The following is a 10,029-nucleotide window of genomic DNA, read 5'->3' on the forward strand; positions in this document are numbered from 1 at the left end:
AGTTTGCTTTTGTAAAGTGGCTTTGGTGAAAGAAGTGGGGAGAATCTTCATTATATTCATCTATTGACTTATCTCTCTCTATGTTACAAAAGCGATTCGAAGGATTTCCCTATGTTGAACTTTAACCTATAAATTCCGTGAGTATTCATACTGCCTCTTTGACGAATTATGAGCACTTCATTTCATGGTTTTTTCAAACAAAAAAATAAAAAGAAAAACTCTAATTTCAGGTTCAATTTCAATTCTGTCTCGAACTTGTCCAAAGAAAAAACTCCAAACTTTAACTCTAGTCCCAATTTGCCCCGAACTTTTTTCGTTAGAAAAAAAAAATACCACCTTCTAATCTAGTCTCAAATATGGCCCGTTTAACCCTCCACCCAAAAATTGTCATTGATTGTTTGACGTGGCATTTCCATGTTGGTTAAAATAAATCCACATTAGCAAGGTGAGGTGGAAAATGATTACCAAAATGAAACAGTTCTTTGATATGAAAAGTAGGAAGATTAGGGATGAGAAATGATCATTTTTGGATAGATGGCTAATGCGTGCAAATTTGAGATTAAAGTCAAAGTTTTTAATTTTTCTTTTAGGAAAAAAAAAAAGTTCAGGTAGATTTGAGACCGAACCTTCGGGCAGATTTGGATTGGACCTACAATTTAGGTTTTTGCCTTTTAGAAAAAAAAAATCTTGAGGAAAAATTGAGACTGGACATAAATTTGAGAGCTTTTTAAGGGGTTAGGCTTTATATTACTGAGTGATTACGAAGGCCCTTTTCAATGTTGCCCATAAATTCCATGAACATTCATACTTCCCGTGAGAAGAATCATAAACAGTACATCTCATGAATTCTAAATTGATTTAGATTCATATTAATTCACCGATATAATCTGCAGATTCCTTATGGATTAAAAGAAAAAGAAGAAGGAAATCATAATATTATGAGAAAATTTCAAATAAGGGTCCGAAATGCCTTCATCTTTTCAAATAAGGGTGTAGAGTGGATATTGTTTTAAATAAATGCATGAAGTGCCATCATTATTTCAAAGAATGGCCCGACTAAGGGCATTTTTTTCCTTTTTTTCATAATTTTTTTCCTTGTTTCCTTTTTGTTTTTTGCCCTAGCTCCTTGCCCTAGCCTCGACTGGGCGGGGTGGAGGTCATCGAGTTTTGCCCTCGTGGGCCTCGCTCGGACGAGCTGGGGGCCTAAGTGAGCCGAGGGCGGCCCTTGTCGGCTAGATCCGGCATCTCATCAATGGGGTAGAAATAGACAAACACGGGCTTGCCCTTGAACTTAGAGGGGCTCACATTATTGCCATCTTAATCCTTCGGCGTGAAGGACGGTATGGCTTGGCCTTTGTTCACCTGCAAGAAGTTTTCAAAAATAGAAACGAGAAGAGAAATTAATCCCTCTTGGATTTACCTCCGAGTGCTCAAAATCTGCGATTGTCCGACAATGTACCTCGGCAAAAATGGTGCTCTTGGCAGAGAACGAAGAGGGATGGATGAGAAAATATTCAGTAGTTGTTGAGTTCCACATCAACTGCACATGCGGAACAAAAGAGCAAACGTGGACCATTGAAAATGCGACATGAGCAGCGAGGAGAGAGAATCGAAAAAGGAAAATTCAGCTTGCCCACATTTACCTCTCTCCTCTGTAGCGCCTCTGCTGCTCCGCAAAATCCACCGCAACACTCAAAATATTAAATGCCATCCTCCTCTCCCCCCATCTCTCTCTTTTCTTTTCAAATCCCTTTCTCCTTCGAGACATTTTTTCTCCCGAAACAGAGACTCCGGCCTTCAACCCCACCGTCCCCGAACTCGGTCTCTTCCTTTTTCAAAGTACTCACGCAGACCGAGAGGCGGCGAGGTTGTGGAAAAGGACCCTCCTGCTTCTTCTTACCTCTTTTCAAGCTCTCGCCTTTCACCCCACCGTCCCCGAGCTCGGTCCCTTCTTCCTCTTTCAAAGCACTCGCGCGAGACCGAGACGCGGCGAGGTTGCGGAAGAGGACCTTCCCGCTTCTTCCTCTGGTAGTTCTCTTGACCTTCGTTTGGGGGCCTCGATTCCTTTAAATGGCAATGGCCCTTTTGTTCATTATCAAATGTACTATTATTTATATTTGCTGCTTGGGAAAAATTTGATACGGTCTCTGTTGCAAGGTTTTAGAGGGCGTTTTCTTGAGAAAATTGAAAGTATGCGGTCATGGTATCCAATTAGCCAAATCTGCGTTTTTTTTTCCCACGGTGGAACAAATTTGAAGTCTTTAGAGACCGGCATTTTTAGAATTCCACATAGAATTTGTGCATCATTAGTCCTTTGAAATGCTTGTAAGCAGACTTGAAACCAAGCCCTTGAATAATGCTCCCAATAATGATTACCACTTCGCCTCGGCCTTCGCTATCAAGCCTTGCTTTCAATCATTAGACATATACTATAAACCGAATGCTAACTTCAACCACTTGTTAAACGAATTTATCAGCAGCCATGAATTGATAACCTTGTAACTTCACATTGATGCATCAAACTATGCGGTGTTATGTAGACATCAATGGGGTCTGCGTATGTAAATCTTTGTACTCCAAAATAGACATCAATAGGCTATGTCGTAATTCTTTCTACCCCAACATTATCATCTCCCAAAAGCAAGGCGGAACTAAGTTTTTGCAACTTTAGAAAAATGTAAGACGACAAGACAAAGTTATAGCCAAAAATCCCTCTTCTTGACAAATGAAGAAGGCATGTTTTCCTCATTTCTTCCTGCCAAAGAGCTGAACGTATGCCGAGTGATCCGTGCTTCATCTTGATTACAGCAAGAACCAGCATAAATTGTTGCTTCCGTATCACAAAAACAACATTAAGTCTAAATTGTTTCTTCCTGCCTTTTGTTGATGTCCTCCCATTAACACATGCTCTTGTCTTAATTTGGGAAAAAAAAAAAGAAATTAATTGCTAAACAAAATAGAACCATTTTCAAAGTAAATTGCAGCTGGCAAATTTGAATACGCTTTCATGGTAAATGGCATCAAACAATACTAGGCAAAAGAAAAACTAGTGACGGTTTAATCATAAAAAGAAAAACAGAATCCAACAACAAATAATTACACATCAATGAACCACAAACAGAAAGAAAGGATTTTCCGTGCTTCATCTTGATTACGGCAAGAACCAGCATAAATTGTTGCTTCCGTATCACAAAAACAACATTACGTCTAAATTGTTTCTTCCTGCCTTTTGTTGATGTCCTCCCATTAACAGAACCATTTTCAAAGTAAGTTGCTCATGTCTTAATCTAGGGGAAAAAAAGAAATTAGTTGCTAAATAAAACAGAACCATTTTCAAAGTAAGTTGCAGCTGGCAAATTTGAATATACTTTCATGGTAAATAGCATCAAACAATACTAGGCAAAAGAAAAACTAGTGACGGTTTAATCATAAAAAGAAAAACAGAATCCAACAACAAATAATTACACATCAATGAACCACAAACAAAAAGAAAGGATTTTTCTCACATCAAGAAAGAATTTTTCTCACATCATGCGCATGGGGTCAAGTCCCTCCTCTTGATGAAGATTCTTTTCTCTTTCGCTTCTCACTAGCGCCCTTCAACCGAGTATTTGGTACACCTTTTGGCCTTCTCCGAAGGGGATCGAGTATTTCATTCCCACAATTTTCTGCACATTCAGATTCATCATTTTCCCGCGAGAAATGAACATCATCTTTACCTGTGAGAGATTGCATTTTGTTCGTAATATGGGAGCGGAGATGTAACAAGTTTGATGTTGCCATCTTCTCCGTAATATCATGATTCGCACCGATGTTCATAACACTGAAAGACAATTGCATCAACCTCTTCAAGCGCAATGTCTTTGACTTCATCGCATCATGAAAATTTTCCCTAACATCATCACAAAGACTAATGTCTTTTGCAGCTTTTGTCCATCTCTTCAAAATGTATTGTGATGGAATGCATGTAACATTTACAACGTGTGTCAATATACATAAAGCATGCCTGCATAACCATCCTTGCATCTCAAATAACTTGCAGCTACATGTAATGGTAGAATCGCTTGGAAAAAAATGGACAATATGCTTTCTTTCACTAATTTCAGCTCCCAAGATGTAAGTGTGCGATGGCCCATCAATATCTGATCTCGGAATATGTTTAGACATGGCATGCAAGAACTCAGCCTGGAATTTTCTATAAATGACATGAGTGTAAACATGTGCAGCATGTTTCAATATTCCACTATTTGCAACCATAATTTGTGGCCTTCCTCGAGCACACTCAAAATAATCAGTAACTTCAGCATTGCGCATTTTTTCTGCTTGCTTCTCATAATGACTAACAAATTCAGACAAAGTTATGGTCTTACATGCCACATCTTGAAAGACACTATTAGTGCTTTCACTTCTTTGCGTTGATCTAATACCCGCAGAAAAAGTAACCCGGCCAAAAGTAGGACACCATTTATGATGTAACCAATACAAATTATCCAACCACTTGTTGTCCCCCAAGTTCCACTCGTGACACATAGCCTTCCAAATGTTCTCCATTTCAAGTTCGGATTCACATTGATATAGAAGCTTATGCCAATACTTATCACGAAAGCCCGACGATCTCGGAAGATGTGCTATATGATGTGTAGTATTTTTCCCAATATGCCATATACATAGACGATGATTAGTGTTCGGAAGAACAGTGTTAATGGCATTTGCCATTGCATGATCTTGATCGGTGAAAATAGTCTTGGGTGCCTTATTACCCATTGCCTTTAGAAAGGATTGAAATGCCTACACAAAAGAAGCAATAGTTTCATCCAATAGAAATGCACATCAAAATAGAACATTTTTCCAATGATGATTCAAACCAACAAAAGGTGCACATATCATATTGTATTTATTTGTATGGTAAGTAGTATCAAATACCACAACATCTCCAAAAGCTTCATAATCCAACTTGGATACACCATCGGACAAAAAAAAATTGGTCAATCATTGGTCTTCATCTAATTGAAAAATATAAGAAAAATTGCTTCTATCCGTTTGTAAGCAATTAAAATGATTGATGAGCCTTTGACAATCACCCGCACTAATCGGGTCTCTTCTCTTTGATTGGTAGAAATTTTGATAGTCACGAGAAGTAAAGCCAACATTCTCTTGTCCCCCCGCTTCAACACTAAGGTATGAATACGCTTTCGTAGCCCTTATACCAGCCCCGGCCAAAGAAGTCAAAGTACTCTTATCACTATCTGTTATATGCCGATATGACTATATGAGATGTTTTTGTTTATCATCAATGAATGGATGATTATGAACCTCCTCAAACTTGGTAACTACCCAAACTCCATCTTCGATTTTGAATTTTATGCAAGCTTTACATCTGGTTCTTTTCACGGTCCTATAAACATCTCTTTGTTCATGAGGTAAGATTGGTGGAGAGTATCCTTCACAATTACACAAAAAAGTGCATATTCGTAATATTCCCTTGCTATTGTTTGATTTTTGTCCTTTTCGCACTCCAAATCCCTTGCAAATTGCAAACGCATTGTATGCATTATAAGCTTCATCCTCGTTAGCAAATGTCATGCCAATTCTAAATTCAAATTCTTTATCAACGTTATGCACGATGATATCATCCTCTCTGAGACTCTACAAGTTTTTTTTTTTTTTTAAATATAATCATTTTAAGAAGAAAGATAAACTCTAGACAAACTTAAAATGAAAATAGATAAGTCGGACCCATTTTTCTCGAGAACAAGTCGAATTAGCTACCGACGACTAGAGATTATCTGCCGAATAATAGAAAAAATGTAAGTCAGTGTAGAAGTTTTTGTTTGTCCATAATTTATTTCAGTTATGATAGATCAAGAGTGGATTTCGTGAAAACAATATACGTAAGACGGTATTCGCACCTTGTGAACACGCGCTTCTAAACCGGGCGAACATGTGGACCTTAACGTTGCTGCCTTTCAAAAACTGAAGCAAAAAAAAAAAAAAGGTTGAGCTAAGGCGAATTAAAGCAACCCGCAATTTTAGAGTACAAAATAAACTGAAGTTATTTGTTTTGACAATAAAGTTAACGGGAATAGCTCAGCGTAACATATTATGGTTAGCAATGTTATACAGAAACCGGCTTAAGCTTAAAGTTTATCTACCTCTTGTAGCCTAGTGACCAAACATGAATTCAGAGTTAGCAATGGTTCCTCCTTCCAGTATTTGTAACAAATGCACAAGAATCGAATGTCCTTTAAAAGGGAAAATTTTACTCACCTTCACCGTTGTGCTCGAACTAGAAGCAGCCGGTTGCTCTAGAAGATCCTGTCGCATATGAGCAGAAGAGAGTGATCCTTGAGAAGGAAAACAATTACAAGAGAATAGTTACAAGATGTAAGTAGGCAATAGATTATATTCTAATCTCCATAGTTCAAACCATCCAGATAAAATGACCCATTTCAAAGGACTAATGATGCACACCGTGGAATTCTAAAAATGCCGGTCTCTAAAGACTTCAAATTTGTTCCATTGTAGGAAACAAAAACGCAGATTTGGCTAATTGGATACCATGACCGCATACTTTCAATTTTCTCAAGAAAACGCCCTATAAAATCTTGCAACAGAGACCGTATCAAATTTTTCCCAAGCAACAAATACAAATAATAGTGCATTTGATAACGAACAAAAGGGCCATTGCCATTTAAAGGAATCGAGGCCCCCAAACGAAGGGACCGAGCTCGGGGACGGTGGGGTTTGTCAAGGTTCAAGTTCATTACCATGCATAATTTTTCTCTTTTACCATGCGTGGCTAACTCCTCTTTAATCTAGCAAAGGTTTATCAAGGTTCAAGTTCATTCAAGTTGTGAGATCTAAACTTACTTCTCCTTCTTAATTTCTGCAGTATTTATATATTCTCTGTTTTATTGTTTACCATTGCTTTGTTAGTTGTTACAATAAGAGCTCGTTGTGCAATTGACAAGGTGATAGTTGCCATTTGAAATACCCAAACCCGTAATTGTTTAGGTGTTTTAATGATAGTGGCAGATAATATAACTTGATTAAAACCAGATTTTCAGGTTGTATTATGAGAATATATGGTCTAGCTTGAATAGGTTACGCGTATGATTTATTGGCTAGGGTTGGGTTTTTCTCGTTTTTCATGCTATTAGCGAATTGAATCTTTGGCGCGTGTCGGGATTATTCATTAATAAGGGATTAATCATAGGCGCGTGTCCGGTTGAGCTAATATTAAGGAAAGATTAGGTTGTTAGAAGCGTTTCAACAACCATAACCAGTCTATTGCGGTGTTTGACATTATTCATTTGACTCAATGGTCAACTTCCGAACTTGAATGAGATTACCTTTGCTAGATGTTGCATAATCTGATTTTTAGTTAGTTATTTCTGTTTGCTTATTTTAGTTAAGTATATTATGCAAAAACCCCCTTTTTAATTTCACTTTTATTGTCTACTTAGTCTTCAAAGAATTAACAATTTGTCGGTCTACGTGGATTCGACTTTGCTCACCCTAAGTACAATTTATTTGCAATTTGGAAAGTAGGAATTATATTTGGTGGATTTGACAAGCACCAAATTTTGGCGCCGTTGCCGGGGACTGATTTTAATTGATTTTATTCTTTGATGACCGGGTCTAATCGTACGGGTGAACTCCAGTACGATACTGAGATAGAGAAGACAGCTAAGAGGTTAAGATAAGAAGCAAAATTAAGAAAACAAGCGTCTTCATCTATAATTTTAGCGCCTAAAGACGAATCACCCCCTGAACCGCCTTATTCTTCCAACGAATCTAATCAAGAAGAAAAGATGGCTGAAGAAAATAGGACTTTGAGAATTAGTTGCCCCTCCAGTCAATCAACAACCTTTGTGCATCACTTATCCAAATTTGGAGGCTCCCTACGAGTTGAAATCCGGTTTAATCCACTTGCTGCCCATTTTTCGTGGACTAGAGAATGAAGATCCTCACAAACATCTCAAAGAATTTCATGTAGTTTGTTCCATCATGAAACCACAAGGAGTAACTGAAGTGCAAATTAAGATGATGGCCTTTCCATTTTCTCTAGTTGTTGCAGCCAAGGAATGGCTATTTTATCTACCTCTTGGGACTATTACTTCATGGACAGGCATGGTAAATATTTTTCTTAGCAAGTTCTTTCCTGCCTCTCGAGCCGCTGGAATTAGAAGAGGAATTTGTGGGATTAAGCAACGGGGTACGGAGACTCTCCATGACTATCGGGAGAGATTTAAAAGATTGTGTGCAAGCTGTCCCCAACATGGAAATCCAGATCAGGCCCCTATTCAGTATTTTTATGAAGGATTATTGTCCATGGAGAGGAAGAGGATAGATGCCGCGAGTGGAGGAGCCATTGTCAACAAGACACCCCAAGCTGCCCGTGATTTAATTTCTACCATGGCTGCCAATTCCCAGCAATTTGGGTCTCGCCAAGAACCCTCAAGAATGGTTAATGAATTAAATGCATCTTCCCTTGAGAGCAAAATCAATCAACTAACCTCTTTGGCTCAAAATTTGGTTATAGGGAATGCACAACAAGCCAAAGTATGTGGGATTTGTGCTTATACCGGTCATCCTGCGGATATATGCCCCACTTTGCAAGATGATACTCCTGAACAAGCAAATGACGTTGGGAATTTTCCTAGCCTACCACAAAGGAAGTATGATCTATACTCGGATATATACAATCCGGGATGGATGGATCACCATAACTTTAGTTATGGATCTAGAGCGCAAAATTTCCAACAATTCCAACAAAGACCATCAGCCCCACCACAGCAAAATTCTTGAGAACCAAGAATGTCCCTTGAACATATAGTCAAGTCTTTTGCAACTAACACTCAACAATTTCAACAAGAGACAAGGGCGAGCAAACAAAATTTGGAGAATCAAGTTAGCCAATTGGCAAATCCCTAAGCAAGCTAGAGTCTCAAGGAAAATTGCCTTCCCAAACAATAGTCAACCCAAAAGAAAACGCGAGCGCAATTACCTTGAGAAGTGGAAAAGAGCTGGAACATATTGCTGGAAAAAGACGTGGGCACGGCTTGACATTAGAGGAAGAAACAGAGGTGGTAGTTAAGAAACAGACAGAGCCGACCGAGAAGTTTGTACACGAGGAACCCAAAATTTTAGAGACCAAACCCCCTTTTCCGGAAAGATTAGCCAAATCAAAGAAGAAAAAGAAGAAGGAAGAAATTCTTGAAACATTCCGAAAGGTGGAAGTAAATATACCCTTGCTTGATGTAATTAAGCAAATACCCAGGTACACAAAATTTCTTAAAGAGTTGTGCACTAATAAGAAAAAGTTGACCGGGTATGAGAAGGTAAATGTGGGGGAAAATTGTATTTGCTGTTCTTCAAAAAAAAAATTATTACCCCCAAAATGCAAAGACCAAGGTATGTTTGCTATGTCTTGCACTATTGGGAATGTTGGAATAAAAAGGGCTATGTGTGATCCGGGAGCTTCAATTAATGTGATGCCATAATCCATTTATTCTTCTTTAAATGCTGGTCCATTAAAAGAAACTAAGTTAGTAATTCAACTTGCCGATAGGTCAATTGTTTACCCCAGAGGTGTGTTAGAGGATGTGTTAGTTCGAGTCAATGGTCTGATTTTTCCTGCAGACTTCTTTGTTTTAGATGTGGAGGATGATAAATCTTCAAACTCTTTTGATATTCTGCTAGGAAGACCTTTTCTTAGTACTGCTAGAACAAAAATCGATGTGCATGATGATACATTAACTATGGAATTTGATGGTGAGGTAATTAAATTTAATGTTTATGATGCCATGAAATAACCCGATGATGTATCTTGTGTTTTCAGCATTGACATTATTGAACCATTAATCCAAAAGACATTTGGGTTAAGTGAGGATGATAAGTTGATGGTTGCGCTATGCAAAAGTATAAGTCTGGACAGCATTGGTAAGGTTGAAAGAAAGTTTTTAATTGGTGATGAATTGCAAGAAGTGGTGTATGAATTGGAGGCACTTGAGCCTAAGGTAAGTT

The 10,029-nt window shown here is 38.2% G+C and overlaps 1 protein-coding gene and 1 long non-coding RNA gene across 2 annotated transcripts; both read right to left on the reverse strand.

The window, feature by feature from the left end:
* Positions 1-3,543: 3,543 nt before the first annotated feature.
* On the reverse strand, positions 3,544-4,764 carry LOC125315496 (protein FAR-RED IMPAIRED RESPONSE 1-like). The gene has a single exon (XM_048280654.1). The coding sequence runs from the start codon at positions 4,762-4,764 to the stop codon at positions 3,544-3,546; it is 1,221 nt and encodes a 406-aa protein (XP_048136611.1).
* A 706-nt stretch (positions 4,765-5,470) lies between these two features.
* Positions 5,471-5,922, reverse strand: LOC125315636. Its single transcript, XR_007198901.1, has 3 exons — positions 5,910-5,922; positions 5,737-5,786; positions 5,471-5,638 (listed from the first exon to the last, which is right to left on the reverse strand). It is a non-coding gene; the product is annotated as an uncharacterized LOC125315636 (long non-coding RNA).
* Positions 5,923-10,029: the final 4,107 nt, after the last annotated feature.

This window comes from Rhodamnia argentea, chromosome 6 (genome assembly GCF_020921035.1).
Source record: "Rhodamnia argentea isolate NSW1041297 chromosome 6, ASM2092103v1, whole genome shotgun sequence".
Lineage (NCBI taxonomy): Eukaryota > Viridiplantae > Streptophyta > Magnoliopsida > Myrtales > Myrtaceae > Rhodamnia > Rhodamnia argentea.

Coding starts and splice junctions, on each gene's coding strand:
- LOC125315496 (XM_048280654.1), bottom strand. CDS start 4,764: ATGGGTAATAAGGCACCCAAGACTATTTTCACCGATCAAGATCATGCA.